The sequence below is a fragment of the Dendrobates tinctorius genome, unplaced genomic scaffold, assembly GCF_039654945.1.
Source record: "Dendrobates tinctorius isolate UK_male_01 unplaced genomic scaffold, ASM3965494v1 ptg000096l, whole genome shotgun sequence".
NCBI classification, from domain to species: Eukaryota; Metazoa; Chordata; class Amphibia; order Anura; family Dendrobatidae; genus Dendrobates; species Dendrobates tinctorius.
This window is the reverse complement of record NW_027361764.1, coordinates 1,553,033-1,570,600: the sequence shown is the minus strand read 5'-3', so window position 1 is coordinate 1,570,600 and position 17,568 is coordinate 1,553,033. Positions and strand designations below refer to the sequence as shown.

The window sequence follows — 17,568 nt, the reverse complement described above, 5'->3', positions numbered from 1 at the left end:
TCTGGAGGCAATGAAGGCAGAACAGTCAGTTTCTGAGAAGGAGGTTGAGGTGGCGCTTTGAGGCATTTATGAAAACAAGATGGTGCCCATGGGGTGATCTGGTTGGACATCCAGTAAATGACCGAAGCATGTAGTTAAAGAAGTCCCAGAAGCACTGGTGCAGAAAGTGGCAAAATTAAAAAAAATAAATGTTCTCAACTTCTAGTGCACCTATCTGAAGACTCACCTCCTCTGTCCTGAATTGGTGAGTTGGGCAGGACCACGTGGAATTGTTGAGCCATTCATGAAGGATAGCTTCAAAGGTTTCTGCAAAGAAAGTGAAGGAATTTTCAGCCTTTTGTCCATAGAGAAGTCCATAAATTTATCTGCTGCTCCAGAATCAATTAGAGCGTGTCCTGAAGGAACCAGACTTGGGCATGAATGATTTATTTTTATTGGGTGAAAGAATTAATCCTGGGGGGGGTCGTTCCTTCTTCGTCTGGAGTTTGAGGTTCTCTCCATTTGGTCTTTAGTTTGGAACAGTTCGTGTGGTATTGATCCTGTTCATCACCATGAACAGTCTGCCAGTAAAACTATCGATTCTTACAGACTTGTACAGGTAATAAGGACATTACAGAATAAACATAACTCCGATACTAAGAGGAGTGAGGATCCTGCTGCTCCAAGCTACGCTCTGCGGGGAAATAGGGGGGACATGAAAGGTGGATGGTAAAATGTGCTTGTATTGTACCGTCCAACCATAACATACGAGATAGGGTCTACACATAACGCTGCATGGTCCGGTCACTGGCCAGTGTGTGTACAGACACAGGGCTATTAAGTGTCCTGACCGATCTCCAAGGTTTACAGGGCAAATGTTCGGGGAGGAGATTTTGAAGACGCTCAAGGATGTAGCACATGGTAATCAAACGTTTTTTTTCCCTAAACCATTCTGGAAAATGCTAGTCCAATCAAGTGGTAAAGGAAATCAAGCCCTCAAGGGATCTCCACCAGTGAGTGAATTTTTTAACCGACTGGTAAGCCGGCGTAGAAGACGGCCAGGAAAGCGTCCTTGTCACAGACTAATTTGGCGGATGGTACAGAACTAGATGGCATAATGTCAACCAGAAGAAGTCGCTGGTCTGAGCCACAGTATGAAATCGGCAGCACAGTAAACACGACCCTGTCCATCAAACGCAGAAGACACACCGGAAAGATGGTAGAGAGTGCATCAAAGAAACATCCTGCTCCTAAAAATCACAACACATGCCAAAAGTTCTCCAAAGACCAAAGAAAAATGTAAGTCACCTTGGACTGGTCAGAAAAATATTGCTTTGAACTTAACATAGTATCAATGCATTCAGTCACAAAGCCCCGGCAGGCCTGTGGATCGCCATCAGGAGGTGCAGGAGTTGGCAAAGGCGGAGATGTTTCCCAAACACAATGTCCCAGAGCATATTAGGCTATGGAAGGTGCTTAGAGCTGAGGAAGAAACCGCCCGATTCAGGAGCAATGCGTCCCTATGGGCTGAGAGATCCTGCACGGCCTGGATAAAGATCCCACTGACTGAGAGCAAGCTGCAAAATCAGTGCTGACCAAGCGTCCCTGTCCAGTATCAATGATATTGGAATCCATGCTCTTCTGTTAGGCCCACCTTGTGAGGTGGATCCATGGAGACTCAGGTCTGCGTGGACACACAGACTCTGGACGATGGTGCAGCAGGCAGGAAGGCATATGGGGAGCAAGGTCTTCACAACTGGACACAACAGTAACAGGATGGCACCAGCGGAAGTAGAGGAACCACAGTTGGACCGCAGCAATGAAGGCTCCATTTAGGGAGACTACGCCATCGAGTCACGCCCAACAACTGACAGAACCCGTCGTGGAGCACAACAGAGGGCAGTGAACCAAGAGAAAGGAAGCAGAGTGGTTGCATAAGTGTGAGCACCCTCTCATAATCAGGGCTATGGTTGTACTCACACTGTCACATTCTCCCATGTTACATAGTCAGCGATTCTGATTAACCCCAGAGAAAGTGTCGCTGCTCCAGGAGGATTTTCCTGACATTTTCTGGTCCGTAAACAGCTGACAACATTATTATTATTATTATTATTATTATTTATTTATGTAGCACCATTGGTTCCATGGTGCTGAACATGAGATGGGGTTACATACAGATTACAGATATCACTTACAGCAAACAAACTAACAATCACAGACTGATATAGAGGGGAGAGAGGACCCTGCCCTTTCGGGCTTACATGCTACAGGATGGTGGGGAAGGAGACAGTAGGTTGGGGGATTGGAGCAGCTCCAGTGATGGTGAGGCGGTAGCTCCAGTAGTGGTGAGGAGGCAGCAGGGATCACTGCAGGCTGTAGGCTTTCCTGAAGAGGTGGGTTTTCAGGTTCCGTCTGAAGGATCCGAGTGTGGTTGATAGCCGGACGTGTTGGGGCAGGGAATTCCAGAGGATGGGGGCTATTCGGGAGAAGTCTTGGAGGTGGTTGGGTGAGGAGCGAATAAGTGTGGAGGAGAGAAGGAGGTCTTGGGAGGACCGGAGATTCCTTGAGGGAAGGTATCTGGAGATTAGTTCAGAGATGTATGGAGGAGACAGGTTATAGATGGCCTTGTAGGTCAGTATTAGTAATCTGAACTGGATATGCTGAGGGAATGGGAGCCAGTGAAGAGATTTGCAGAGGGGAGAAGTGGAGGAGTAGCGAGGAGAGAGATGAATTAGTCGGGCGGCAGAGTTGAGAATGGACTGGAGAGGTGCCAGAGTGTTAGCAGGGAGGCCACAGAAAAGGATGTTGCAATAGTCGAGGCGGGAGATGATGAGGGCATGCACAAGCATTTTAGCAGATTGAGGGTTGAGGAAGGAATGAATTCTGGAAATATTTTTGAACTGGAGGCGACAGTAGGTGGAGAGAGCTTGGATGTGTGGTTTGAAGGACAGGGCAGAGTCAAGGGTTATTCCGAGGCAGCGGACCTCCGGGGAAAGCGTGATGTCATCAATTGTTATAGAAATGTCAGGTAAGGAAGATCTGTGAGATGGGGAAAGATGATCAGTTCAGATTTGTCCACATTGAGTTTGAGGAAGCGAGAGGAGATGAAGGAGGATATGGCTGATAGACACTCTGGGATTCTGGAGAGCAGAGAGGTAGATCTGAGTATCATCGGCATAAAGGTGGTACTGGAATCCGTGGGACTTTGAGTTGCCCCAGACCAAGTGTGTAGATTGAGAAGAGTAGGGGTCCTAGAACAGAGCCTTGGGGGACTCCAACAGAGAGAGGTAGTGTGGGAGTGGGAGACGCTGAATGTGCGGTTGGAAAGGTATGAGGAGATCCAGGATAGGGCGAGGTCTTTGATGCCAAAGGAGGAAAGGATCTGTAGTAGGAGGCAGTGGTCAACTGTATCGAAAGCAGAGGACAGGTCTAGAAGCAGGAGTATAGAGTATTGTCCGTTAGCTTTGGCTGTATGTAGGTCGTTGGTAATTTTGGTCAGGGCTGTCTCAGTGGAATGATGGGGGCGGAAGCCAGATTGTAGATTGTCAAAGAGCAAGTTAGATGAGAGGTGGGAGGAAAGTTCAGTGTGGACATGCTGCTCCAGGAGTTTAGAAGCGAATGGGAGCAGCGATATTGGGCGATAGCTGGACATGGCTGTTGGATCGAGGGTTGGCTTTTTAAGGATAGGTGTGATTGTGGCATGTTTTGACAACACAGCAAAGGATCTCGCTGTTCAAAGTTGTAAGTCAAGAGAAGAGACAAATCCATTTTCAAGGCATTGGATAGAGGATGGACACTGAAGATGTCATCAAGAGGGGCTTAAAATTGTCATAACAGTGATATTACTGAAGAACTAGACATCCCTCATAAATTGATGAAAATAAAGAAAGGGAGGCTGCCAAGAGCAACATTAAAGGAGCTGCGGGAATGCCTGGACAGCTCTGATTCTATCCTGCCTATGGCAACAATCTCCCATATTCTTCATATGTCTGACCTGTGGGGTCAGAGGCAAGAAGGGAAGTCTTTTCTTACACAGAAAAACAACCAAGCTTGGCTCCATCATATCAGCCACAAGCAGGAAAACATATTCTGTCTGATGAGACAGAGGGGAAACTTTGTGGCCATAATTCCAGAAGGTGCAAAACCAACATTGGTCATCACCAGAAGACCCCCATCCCCAAAGTGAGGCATGGTGGGGGCAGCATTGTGCTCTGGAACTGGGGCTTTATCCAAGGGGGAGGGAGTTATGGATAGAACAAATAGCAGACAATGTTGCATCAGAACCTTTCTGCCTAAAGAGCCGAAGATAAGGAGGAATTTCACCTTTCATCGACAATGACCATTAGTGACCTCCATCCAGATCGCCAAGAGAACGGCTTCTCCAAAAGAAGATGGGTATTCTGGAGCGGCTGAGCCCAAACCTAAACCCAAAGGGCAGCCTGTGGTGACCTGATCTGACAGATGTGGAGCAGCCTGTGGTGACCTGATCTGACAGATGTGGAGCAGCCTGTGGTGTCCTGATCTGAAAGATGTGGAGCAGCCTGTGGTGTCCTGATCTGACAGATGTGGAGCAGCCTGTGGTGACCTGATCTGACAGATGTGGAGCAGCCTGTGGTGACCTGATCTGACAGATGTGGAGCAGCCTGTGGTGACCTGATCTGACAGATGTGGAGCAGCCTGTGGTGTCCTGATCTGACAGATGTGGAGCAGCCTGTGGTGACCTGATCTGACAGATGTGGAGCTGCTGCAGGGAGGAGCGGCAAAGATGGCCAATTCTAGATTCACCGAGCGATGGATCCCCAACCCAAAAACACTGAACAGAAATACACAGGGGACTGCAGCAGAGTATCAGTGCAAGGGTGTGCTGGTTTATGTAACACATGATTTTACTTCTTTATTTCTGGAGGAGGACAAAAGAGCACCGCGCTGGAGTTGTAAAAATCTCAAAAGTAGTGACTAAAGATCAAGGAGGTATAACAAGTGGATGAAAGAATCGTCTGCCTACCTTACAAGGATTGAATGGTCCAGTGTAAGTAGCGTGATCCTATGAAGGAGATTCCTGATCCACCAAAAGATCCATAGAAGTGGCTGCAGCAGAGGATTCTGTGCACTGGAGCAGGGGGGTGGGAGCCAGTGAATATGTAGATACTGGCAATAGACACCAACGGCACAAAGAGAGTGCTGTACACTCCAGGCAGATGACAAGTGGGGACAGGGGAGCGTCCCCCCTGGATAGTGGGTCACACCTGAACCTCACCAAGAGTGGAGGCGCGCGGCGTGCATTAGGTGGAGCGCCGGTGTTTACTTTTAGACTTCTTTATTTCTTTTTCTCTACCCAGAAAGATTTCAGCTTTTGTCAATGGATTTGCAGAGATCCCGGCAGCTAAACAGGAAAGGGTTCTCTACAGTTAGAGCAGTCAGACTGCGGAGCGCCGACCACAAGACGTAGTAATGGCCGACACTATAACAGCTTTATACAATGGCCGGATGATTCCCTCAGTACAGAACATTGTGGGCTATAGATTATTTAGTGACACAATGTATAATGTGTGGAGAAAGGTCAAGCATGATGGACAACTATGGGCAAAATTAAAGGGGACAATGAAATGATTCTTCTGGTGGGATTTTATTTCTATGACAATCCCTTTTATCGGGTGTGTAGACTTTTGATATCTATTAGTATTGGGGAACATTGATGATATTTTAGCGTTTTCTGTGACATTCTGCTCCTCTCTCCTGTCCGGTAAGTGAGGATTCATCATGACTGATGTCACCACCCAGTAGTTCTTATATATGTCTGACGCCGGTAAGATCTTCTGGATGAGATGGTGTAGTTGGTCATTATGGACAGTGTGTCAGAGCGAGCTGGAACCTGACTGATCACTTCTGCTTTTCTAGGTTCTCAACCCCAGTGGTAAAGCCAGAGCCACCATTGCTCCCTTGCAATTTGTTGCTCCAAGTTCTAGTAAGCGCGGATGTATGGTCAATGACAGCCCATCCCCCAAGAGAAGACGGCTGCGTGATAAGGAGGATGGAAGCCCATGAAATCTTCATACCTGTCGGCATCGGAGTTCATTGCGCTTTGTGTTCTACTGTAGAATGTTAGTAAATGTTGTTACACCTGATGAATAAACTGTTCCCTATGGAGTGTACTGGGGTCTCCTCATACACGGGTCCGGCAATGTCGCTGTACAGGGGTCTCCTCATACACGGGTCCGGCAATGTCACTGTACGGGGCTCTCCCCATACACGAGTCCGGCAATGTCACTGTACAATGCTCTCCTCATACACGGATCTGGCAATGTTGCTGTACAGGGCTCTCCTCATACATGGCGTCATGACTTTGTAGTCGGGTATGCCAGGACTAGGGGCTCCTTCCCTGTCCATAACGCTGGGGGCGCCCTAGCTCTCCCTTCTCCCCAGATTACCTCTGATGGTGATGATGCTGGGACCACATACCTTGCCTTATCTAATGAATCCCTCCTCAGTCTGTACCCTTCACCCACCCAGTGAAGAGGGGACTGGTAATGTACCATAATACAACAACCAGACTAACAAGGTAATATGAACAGGGGTAAAGGAAAATACCAGTCATACAAATATACTTATAGAAACAACAGAGGTAAAACCAAAGTAAGGCCGGTTTTACACGTCCTGATATTTCCGGTGCCGGAAAACCAGTCCTGGAGATGTCCGTGTGTGTACTACATGCGGCACACGTGTGGCAACCATGTGCCACCCATGTATCTCATCAGGACCACATGGACGGCTGCCGGGGAAGTAGCGCTACTGTAGGCCGCTGTCCCCCGGCGGCTGGTGAAGCCGGCTGTCATTCTCCCTTGCTCTGCCGTGATCAGCGCGAGCAGTGGAGAATGAATGAATGAAAAACTGACCTGCTGTGATCTCAGGACCATCGGAGCTTGAACTGCCATGACCTCATCACTTGCATTCTTCCACGGCCCGGAGGTCACAACAGCTCAGTTTTTCATTCATTCATTCTCCTCTGCGCGCCAGCAGAGCAGGGAGAGTGGATGACAGCCGCGTTCAGCAGCTGCCGCCGGGGAACAGAGGCTTACAGTAGCGGTATTTCCCAGGTGCCTATCCGTGTACATGGAGGACAGTATGCGCTGTTCTCCGTGGGCACGTGTGCGGGATGTTTTGCGGCCCATGCATCTGGGAGAAAACGGACATGTCAGCGTGTTTTGGACACGGTCCGTGAAAACACGCTGACATGTACATAGACCCATTCATTTGAATGGGTCTACATGTGTCAGTGTCTCCGGTACGTGAGAAAACTGTCACCACACATACCGGAGACACTGATGTGTGAAACCGGCGTAAGAGAAGGAAGGGGATTAGCACACAACCATAACCTAGGAACATTATTAGTTAAATCCACCAAAAGCCTCAAACAACAACCAAAACTCACCATCTCCTGATCACGTAGCATGAAGCTATCTCTGACAATGAGTGTCTGCAAGGACTCAGAATACATAGAGATGGGAGTGTCCAACAGTGAACAGTTGAGAACCTTAATGGAGGAAAGTTTCTAAGAGCTCTCAACTGAGCAGATTAACCCCTGCTCTGCTAAAAAAAAACCTGCACCATTTAAGATTAACGTGAAGTGTTTCTAAGCAGCGCAGGAGTAGGAGAAATCAAACTCTTCCGTCTTTTGTCTCTGTTGCTGTAAATCCATGACAATATATCCCCCCCTTCTATGAGGGACCTCTGGAACCTCAGCTATGGGTTTATCAGAGTATGCCATGTGAAAAGACCGGATGAACGTGGCCGCAATGGCCTCAGATACTGGTACCCACATCCAGGACCGTATCCCTTCCAGTGTATTAGATACTGAAGCGACTGATGAAATAAGCGAGAAACAACGGTCCTAGCTGTTTGAAATTCCAAATTTCCACCCACAATGACTGCAGATGGTGATAGCGGTGGTGGTACAGACAGGGTTGCCACCAGGAATTTCAGAGCCCTATACTTGCACAATTTCCTCTTATGACTTCATCCCAGCTCTGCCTCAAACCTTCCACAGTCCCAAGGACCGCTCATAGAAAAACTCCACTTCTGCACCCCGTCCTCACCAATCACACGTGATCAGTTCTAACACCAGATCACATACATAGCCAGCAGCTTTTGCTTGGGCTAAAAGATTTTTTTAAACCGCCACCAAGACAAGGTAGACTGTTTTGACCGGGCCGTACTCTAACCTATTATTCATTTCTTAAAATATCCTGTACTCTTTTTCAGAATATTTTTATGTTTCTTTAACCCGTTAACCCCCGGGCCATTTTGCCTTTTTGGTTTTCGCTCCCCTTCTTCCCAGAGCCATAACTTTTTTCATTTTCTGTTAATATGGCCATGTGAGGGCTTGTTTTTTGGAGGACGAGTTGTACTTTTGTACTACAATGCTTGCTTGCAAATATAATTTCTCTGGTTAGCCAATAAAGGTATCACACCTTGAATACTTTTCTCAATTTTTGGGGGGGACATAAGTATTTACATCTATTGTTCTGGCTACCTCGGTACCACAATTTTATTTTGTATTGTACATCGAGTTGTACTTTTGAATGACATGGTTTGGTTTTAACATATCATGTACTGGAAAACGGGAAGAAAATTCCAAGTGCTGTGAAATAGCAAAAAAAGTGCAATTCCACATTCTTTTTAATCATGTTCATTAACAGCTAACACTGCCCCGCCATTCTGATTCTCCAGGTCATTACGAGTTCACAGACACCAAACATGTCTATGTCCTCTTTTATCTAAGGCTGGTTTCACATTAGCGCATTTTCAGCGCGCGCACGGCCGGGGGTAGCTCCGCCCCCGAGCCGGCTCTCTGCCCGGCGTGCCCGCCCCTTGCTTGTAGCGCCGCCTACTAGCGGACAGCGGCGCCTGCGATCGGCGCACCCTATCTTTAGCATAGGGTGCGCAGATCGTGCGCAGGCCGTGCGCTAGTTGCGCTTTGACCTGTGCTGCGCACTTTTGACGGTGCGCCGTGCGCGCCAAAATCAAACTTTTCGGATTTTGGCACGCACGGCGCACCGTCAAAAGTGCGCAGCGCAGGTCAAAGCGCAACTAGCGCACGGCCTGCGCACGATCTGCGCACCCTATGCTAAAGATAGGGTGCGCCGATCGCAGGCGCCGCTGTCCGCTAGTAGGCGGCGCTACAAGCAAGGGGCGGGCACGCCGGGCAGAGAGCCGGCTCGGGGGCGGAGCTACCCCCGGCCGTGCGCGCGCTGAAAATGCGCTAATGTGAAACCAGCCTTAGTGGTGGAAAAAAATACAAGCTTTGGTATAAAAAAAAAGCGCCATTTTCTGAGACCCGTAGCATCTCATTTTTCGTGATCTGGGGCCGGGTGAGGACTTATTCTTTGCATACAGAGTTGGTGTTTTTAATTTTTTTCTCGTTACGCCATTGGCGATTCTGAACACGGCGATACCAAATGTGTATATGTTTGAATTTTTTTGTTTTATTTTGAATGGGGCAAAAGGGGGTGATTTGAACTTTTGATATTTTTTCTATTTTAACCCCTTATTGACGGAGCCAATTTGCCGCTTAATAACCAAGCCAATGTTTACAATTCTGACCACTGTCCCTTTATGAAGTTATAGCTCTAGAACTCTTCAACGTATCTCACCGATTCTGCAGACTGTCTTCTCATGACATATTGTACTTCATGCTAGTGGTAAAATTTCTTTGATATAACATGCTTTGAGTTATGAAAAAAAAAAATAAAATCAGAGATTTGTCACACAAAATAGTTAATAAATAACATTCCCCACATGTCTACTTTACATCAGCATATTTTAGGAAACATCATTTCTCTCCTCTGATTAAATTGGAAATCTGACTTTTTTTTGCAGTTGCTGTTAGTCCATTAATAACGGCGATCACAACGCTGGGGTCAGTAAATCTAACCTGAATCATGTTCTCTGGGGTCTCGGCTACCCCTGGTAGCCGAGACCCCCGATAAATTCCGAAGCTGGGGGGCGCTACACCCTTATTTTTTAGCGCCGTTAAAAAGCGGCGCTGAGGAATAAGTACCCTTGACCTACATCATGAGTAAGACTGCTTAGTGCAGTCGAAAAGCGTCGACTGGTTCATGTCTACCATGAAAATTTTCTTTTGTATGCACTATATTTTCTTTCGAAAAAGAAAAAGGAAAGAAGAATCTAGTCCTGTTGAGCCAGACTCCAATTTTTTCTATTATCCACATATTACCACCACATAGTGTCCAAATACTACAATACTGATCATTAAGAAAAAAAACTATTAATTTTACCATGAGTTCAATTATACACAGGAGCTTTCTATATAGTATACTGTGTATAGTGTCAGAGTACACATAATACAATGATCACCGGTGACATACGCATTATACTCATGAGCTCTGGTGACATTATACACAGGAGCTCTGTATATATAGTGTAAGTGTACAGGTAACACAGTGATCGCCAGTGACATTATATACAGGAGCTCTGGATATAGTGTCAGTGTACAGGTAATACAGTGATCACCAGTGACATTATACAGGAGATCTGCACATAGAGTCAGTGTACAGGTTTACAGTGATCACGAGTGACATACACAGGAGCTCTGTATATAGTGTCAGTGTACAGGTAATACAGTGATCATCAGTGATATTACACACAGGAGCTCTGTATATAGTGTCAGTAAACAGGTAATATAGTAATCACCAGTGACATACACAGGAGCTCTGTATATAGTGTATAGTGTTATGATTGAGTCACCGTAGGAGGCAAAAACAGAAATGCAAGCTAAGTCCAGAAAACCAGAGAGGTTGGCAGCTATCGGATTGCAGACCCCTGAACCTATCAACACAACTAGCAGTAGCCGTGGGGGGTTCCTACGATGCCCTAGACCCCTCAATCACAGCCGGAGGACTAGATAGCCTAAAGACAGAAAGGGAAATCTGAACTACCCCAGAGCAGACCCCAAAGCAAAAGGCAGCCCCCCACATATAATGACGGTGAAGCAAGAAGAAAGAACACAACACAGAAAGATAGACTGAGCAAAGACGGGGCCCAAGCTAACTAGATAGGAAAGGACAGGAAGGCTGCTGTCTGCAATCCGTGAAAAACCCTATGAAAATAAGAGCCAACAGACTGACAGTGAAAAAGGCCCTGAAGACGCTAGGCTTCAAAAAGACTATGTCAGTACTCAGGAATATTCTGAAGACAGAGCAACCGGCAAAAGGAGATTCAGCTCACCCCAGCAGGGAATGGCAGAATCCAGAAAAGCAAGGCAAGCAAAAAACAAAACACAAATGCAAAAAGGCAAAGCAGAAAACTTAGCTTTAGAGGAGCAGGAATCAGACTGGTGTCCTAGAAGTCCACAGAGAAATCACCCGCAGGGCAGAAGGGCGTCGGCAGACTTATATCCAGTCAGTGACACCACTCAGCCAGTCATCATCATTAGGCTCAGGTGCCTGATAATCAGGCTCATTACCTTCCTTTACCAGAATAGGGAGTTCACCAGACCTCAGTGACGAAGGGGAAAATGAACTCACAACAGTATAGTGTACAGGGACTCACCAGTGACATTATACTCAGGAGATCTGTATATAGTGTCAGTTTACAGGTAACACAGTGATCACCAGTGATATTACACACAGGAGCTCTGTATGTAGTGTCAGTATACAGGTAATACAGTGATCACCAGTGATATTACACACAGGAGCTCTGTATATAGTGTCAGTGTACAGGTAATACAGTGATCACCAGTGACATTATGCACAGGAGCTCTGTATATAGTGTACAGGTAATACAGGGACTCATGTTATGAATGGGTCACCGAGGAGGAAAAAACAACACAAGCCAAGTCTCAGAAAACCAGAGAGGCAGGTAACTATGCAGATTGCAGATCCCTGATCTTACCACACAACAAGCAGTAGTTGTGGAGTGTACCTACGATGATCCTAGACGCCTCGTCACAACCAGAGAGCTACATAAGCCTAAAGCAGGAAAAGAGGAAAACTAACTGCTCCAGAGCAGACCCCAAAAGAAAGACAGCCCCCCACATGTATTGACAGTGAAGCAAGATGAAAACACAAACAAAGTCAGAAAAATAGGCCGAGCAAACGATGGGGCCCGACTAACTAGAAAGGAAAGGAAAGACACTGTCTGCAATCTGCCAAAAACCCTACCAAAATAATGTCCAACACTTCTGATAGCAAAATTAACCCTGAAGTCACTAGACTTCTCCCACTATATCAGCACTCTGAAATATTCTGAGACAGAGCAAAAGGAGGCTCACAGCTTTGTCTCTATGGCCCTTTGGGTACACCCTGACGAGGCACATTTTTGAACAAGACCTACTGTCTATTGTCCCTTTACAGACTTCAGTACATTGTGAAGTGATCTCTGGCGTAGCTGTATCAGTGCTCTTTTCCTCCCCGCCATGCTCACTGTCAGTTGGTGTGTTCTGTGCACTCCATGGAGCTGGACCAGGGTGTAGAGCAGTGTTATGATCTGTGGTGCCACATTCTGTGCATTTTACACTGACCTTACAATCCTTGGCGAGATGAGTGGTGGATGAGCAGCACTTGTAGCAGATACCGTTCTCTTTCAGGAAGCTTCTGCGATCCGGCATAGATTTTCCTCTGAAGGCTCTGCATTTCAGGAGAGGATGAGGCTTCTGATGAAGTGGGCACTGCTTGTCAGGTTCTCATACCTTTGTCTCTGATTAAGAGCAGCCAGCAGACCTGTAATTGGAACTTGGAGAAGAAACATTAGTCTTGTGCACTGCCACAGATGTTCTGCGTGGGTTTGCAGCTGGTGGTGGTGCGGCATATGACGTTGTAAAGTCAAAGCTGGGATCATTTCTGATTGCCGCTTGTTCGTGTATAAAATCTACAAAAACGGAGAAGGGAGGGAATGAAACACTGTGTTTGTATTTGTACGTGGAGCCACATGTGATCCACCTCTCCTGTACATTGTAGGGCAACTTTTGGACTATAGGGTTAACACCTTTGGCTGTGTCGAGGTATGCAAGTCCTGGTAGGTCTCCTTCACATTTGGCAACTAGGACCTCTTGTAGCAGGTCACCTAACTCTCTAAGTTTTGGGAGACCTTTGTTAGATATTTTAGGAAAGCCATCGATTCTTTTGATCAAGGCTCTCTCTATTACCTCTGTAGAGCCGTAACACTCATCCAGCCTCTTCCAGATCTCTTTAAGGCCGATTTGAGGGTGGGTTATATTAATGTCGCTGATCCTTACTGCGTGTTTGACTGACTTTTCTCCCAGATATTTGACTAAGAGGTCTATCTCTTCCCTGTTTTTTAACCCCAAGTCTCTGGTAACATTTTGGAAGGAAGCTTTCCAAGCTCTGTAACCTTCAGCGTGGTCAGCGAATTTCAGGAGTCCCTTGGCAACTAGATCGCGTCTTGTGAAGATCCTAGCAAGCTCTAATGTGAACCGGTTGTCAGCAGAGTATACTGGAGATGGGTCACCCTGATAGTGATGTGAGGTGCGTTCATACCTGTTAGCATCCTCAGGGTGGCGCCAGCCGGTGTCATATTGCTTCGGTCTGACATGCGGTGTGTCATCAAGGTGATTCACATTGGTTACCTGGCGAGGGGCAAGGAAGACAGGAGAGTTGCTTTGCTTCACGATTTCCTGGAGCTAAGCCTCATGATGACTCACTCGTTTCACTGGATGTGTCGTGATCTTAGTTATAGTTTGGATCAGGAAGTTCATTAACATATTGAGATGTGCATTGTGGTGAATCTTGCAGTGGCAACTTCAGACTTGATGTACTGCTGCGACTATGCAGTTCAGGGTTGTGTGCGGCTTCCAGTGCTTCTCCCTCTGCGAGTGCTGCAGCAGCCTCTCTTTTTACTGCTAGGCTCTCTAAGGCGGCATCCACACGCGCCTTCTCTAACTGCATCTTTCTCTCTTGCTCATCTCTTTCTAAGCGTGACCTCTCTCTTTCTATGCGTGACTGTCTCTCTTGGTCTTCTAGTCGTGCTTTCTCTAGTTTAAGTTCCATCTCTTCTGCAACAAAGCTTGCTCGCATTTTGGTGGCCTCAGCATTTGCGCAGGCAATGGCGACCGCGCTGCTGATGAATACAGTCTTTGAGGAGACGGATGTAGCAGATTTTGTCCTGTGAGATTTGTGGGACATGGTGTCTTAGAGGGATGCTTGGCTGTGCAGAGATTGCTGTAGCTGTGTTAGTCTCTGTGTAGCCAGTGACTTGAATCTCACTAGATGGATTTCTGCAGCATCACTAGTTCCTGCAGGATGGATGAAGGCTGTCCTTTTCCTGGATTGCACTAGCTGGATAGCGCTGTGTAACTGGCCTCTGCAGGATGGAAAACTGTTCTCTCTGTATTCCCACTAGCTGGAGAGCCGGTGTTTTACTGTCATGTCCTCACTAAATGAACGGGATTCATGTAGCTTAACAAGCAGCTAAACCGCTATACCGGGGTCCAATAAGGAGACTGTAGTTGAATCTGTGGTTTATTGAATGTAGATATAGATGTGTATGGTAAAACTAGAAACAGAAACAGATACATAGGATCAGTATAGGATTCATGGAAATATACATTATACATAACATACAATCTGAACTACTAGCTGAGCAGGGAATGTAACTAAGCTAGCTAATACAAGGCAGAACATACAGAGGGAATGATTACATACCACCGATGCTAACACAGGGGGAAACAAGCGATGAGATGCTTCCAATATGCAGACTTGAAAGAAATGGCCGACTGAAGAGAAGGGGGCTGGCCATGATCCCTTGCAAAGTTACCCAGAATACATTGTGGATTGGAGGGAAAATACAGGAACGAAAATGAAACTAAGATAACACTGCAGTTATATCTTTTGGCCACTAGATGGAGCTAAGAGAACAGTAAACATTAAACTGTATTGAAAACTGAGCATTCTAAACATACAGCAATGATTATATGTTATCAGAACAGGCAGTTACGAGTCATTGCTTCTGTCGGAGACAGAACAGGAGCTCTCCATGCAGGTGAAACAAGCCATCCTTAAGCTGCAAAAACTGAAAAAATACATCCGAGAAATTGCTACAACATTAGAAGTGGCAAAATCTACAGTTTGGTACATCCTGAGAAAGAAAGAAAGCACTGGTGAACTCATCAATGCAAAAAGACCTGGACGCCCACGGAAGACAACAGTGGTGGATGATCGCAGAATAGTCTCCATGGTGAAGAGAAACTCCTTCACAACAGCCAACCAAGTGAACAACACTCTCCAGGAGGTAGGCGTATCAATATCCAAATCTACCATAAAGAGAAGACTGCATGAAAGTAAATACAGAGGGGTCACTGCACGGTGCAAGCCACTCATAATCATCAAGAATCAAAAGGCTAGACTGGACTTTGCTAAAAAACATCTAAAAAAGCCAGCACAGTTCTGGAAGAACATTCTTTGGACAGATGAAACCAAGATCAACCTCTACCAGAATGATGGAAAGAGAAAAGTATGGCGAAGGCGTAGTACAGCTCATGATCCAAAGCATACCACATCATCTGTAAGACACGGCGGAGGCAGTGTGATAGCTTGGGCATGCATGGCTGCCAGTGGCACTGGGTCACACTAGTGTTTATTGATGATGTGACGCAGGACAGAAGCAGCCGAATGAATTCTGAGGTGTTCAGAGCCTTACTGTGTGCTCAGATCCAGCCAAATGCAGCCACACTGATTGGTCGTCATTTCCTACTACAGATGGACAATGACCCAAAACATAAAGCCAAAGCAACCCAGGAGTTTATTAAAGCAAAGACGTGGAATATTCTGGAATGGCCAAGTCAGTCACCTGATCTCAACCTAATTGAGCATGCATTTCACTTGTTAAAGACTGAACTTCAGACAGAAAGGCCCACAAACAAACAGCAACTGAAAACCACCGCAGTGAAGGACTGACCGAGCATCAGAATGGAGGAAACACAGCGTCTGGTGAAGTCCATGAGTTCAAGACTTCAGGCAGTCATTGCCAACAAAGGGTTTTCAGCCAAGTACTAAAAATGAACACTTTATTTACAATTATTTAATCTGTCCAATTACTTTTGGTCCCTTTAAAAACAGGGTGGCACATGTTAAGGAGCTGAAACTCCTAAACCCTTCATCCAATTTTAATGTGGATACCCTCAAATGAAAGCTGAAAGTCTGAACTTCAACTGCATCTGAATTGTTTTGTTTAAAGTTCATTGTGGTAATGTCTAGAACCAAAATTAGAAAAATGTCTCTGTCCAAATATATATGGACCTATATGTATATATATATATATATTATTTGTAAACACTATTCTTAAACTCCATTATATGCCCCTTTAATTGTTATCTTAGTGTGGGTTGTTATAGTACTGGGGGTATTTGTCTTTCTTTTTTTTGAGCTCTATATATATGCATGTATATAACTTATTTGCACTTGTGCTGTCATTTTGACAACTGTATGTCCTCTGACATACAGGGAAGAGTCCTGAGGAGATCATTTGCATATTCCCAGTGCCTTCTGGGATAAGTGAAGAGTCTCCGCGAGCTCAACGATCACTGGGTTTTGGCCGTTGCAGCTGAAAGAGGAAATCGGAAAACCGCACGCCGATAGGAATTTTGGCTCATTTTTCATTGCTTTGAAATCTATTTAATAAAAACAATATGGAAGAGGCCAGGAGCCATTTGGTGAGCTGCATTTCTTGCTACATGTTCACAGACTTACCAGTGGAAAAGCCAAACTTCACATGCCACAAATGCAAGCTTGTGTCCCTGTTGGAGGAAAAGTTGCAAAATCTCGAAGAGAGGTTAGCTACGTTGAAGATCATTAAGGAAGGTGAAGAGTTCTTAGACAGAGGAGAATTATCTCTTCATGTTACAGAAAGAGAAGAAATTGGAAATGCACCTGAAGAAACAGGAATGGAAACATGTGACCCAGAGAAGCAGGAGGATCGGGAGGCAGTCAGCACCCATACTTCTCAGGAACCAGTACCAGGCTCTCACACAGGAAAACGATGAAGAAATACATCAGGATAAGACTCTGCCCACAAACAGCAACCTTGTACACCTTCAGAGTCCTCCTGGATGGAGAAAGAAAAATGTTGTGAAGAAGAAACGGAGAGTGGTGGTCATGGGGGATTCCCTGTTGAGAGAAACAGAGGCCGCTGTTTTGAGTTCATTTTTCCCTTCACCATTGAGGTCTGATGAACTCCCTCCTCTGGTGAAGGAAGGTAGTGAGGCTGATTACCAAACACCTGGGCAGCTAGATGATGACTGGATGGCTGAAATTGAGGACTGGATATAAGGCAGCCGACGCCCTTCTGCCTTGCTGGTGATTTTCCTGCTGGATTCTTGGAGACCAATCTGATTCCTGCGTCTCAAGGCTAATTTTTTCTGCTCTGCTTTGTACTCTTCAGTTTTGCTTTTGTTTTGCCTTGTTTTTTTGGGAGTTCTGCCATCCCCGGCCGGGGGTGAGCTGAATTCCATTTTTGTCTCTGATTTGTTGATCTTTTCCTCTGTCTTCAGAATATACCTGAGTGCTGATATAGTCTTTTGAAGCCTAGCGACTTCAGGGCCTGTTTTTCCTATCAGTC

General features: G+C 46.1%; 1 protein-coding gene across 5 annotated transcripts in view; it reads left to right on the top strand.

The window, feature by feature from the left end:
* Positions 1–6,131, top strand: part of M1AP (meiosis 1 associated protein) — a 209,922-nt gene extending 203,791 nt beyond the window's left edge. For all 5 annotated transcript variants that reach the window (XM_073586833.1, XM_073586836.1, XM_073586832.1 and 2 more), the window contains exon 10: positions 5,878–6,131. In XM_073586833.1, the coding sequence (XP_073442934.1) occupies positions 5,878–6,024 (147 nt within the window). In that variant the 3' untranslated portion in view covers positions 6,025–6,131. The remainder of the gene's footprint in view (positions 1–5,877) is intronic.
* Positions 6,132–17,568: the final 11,437 nt, after the last annotated feature.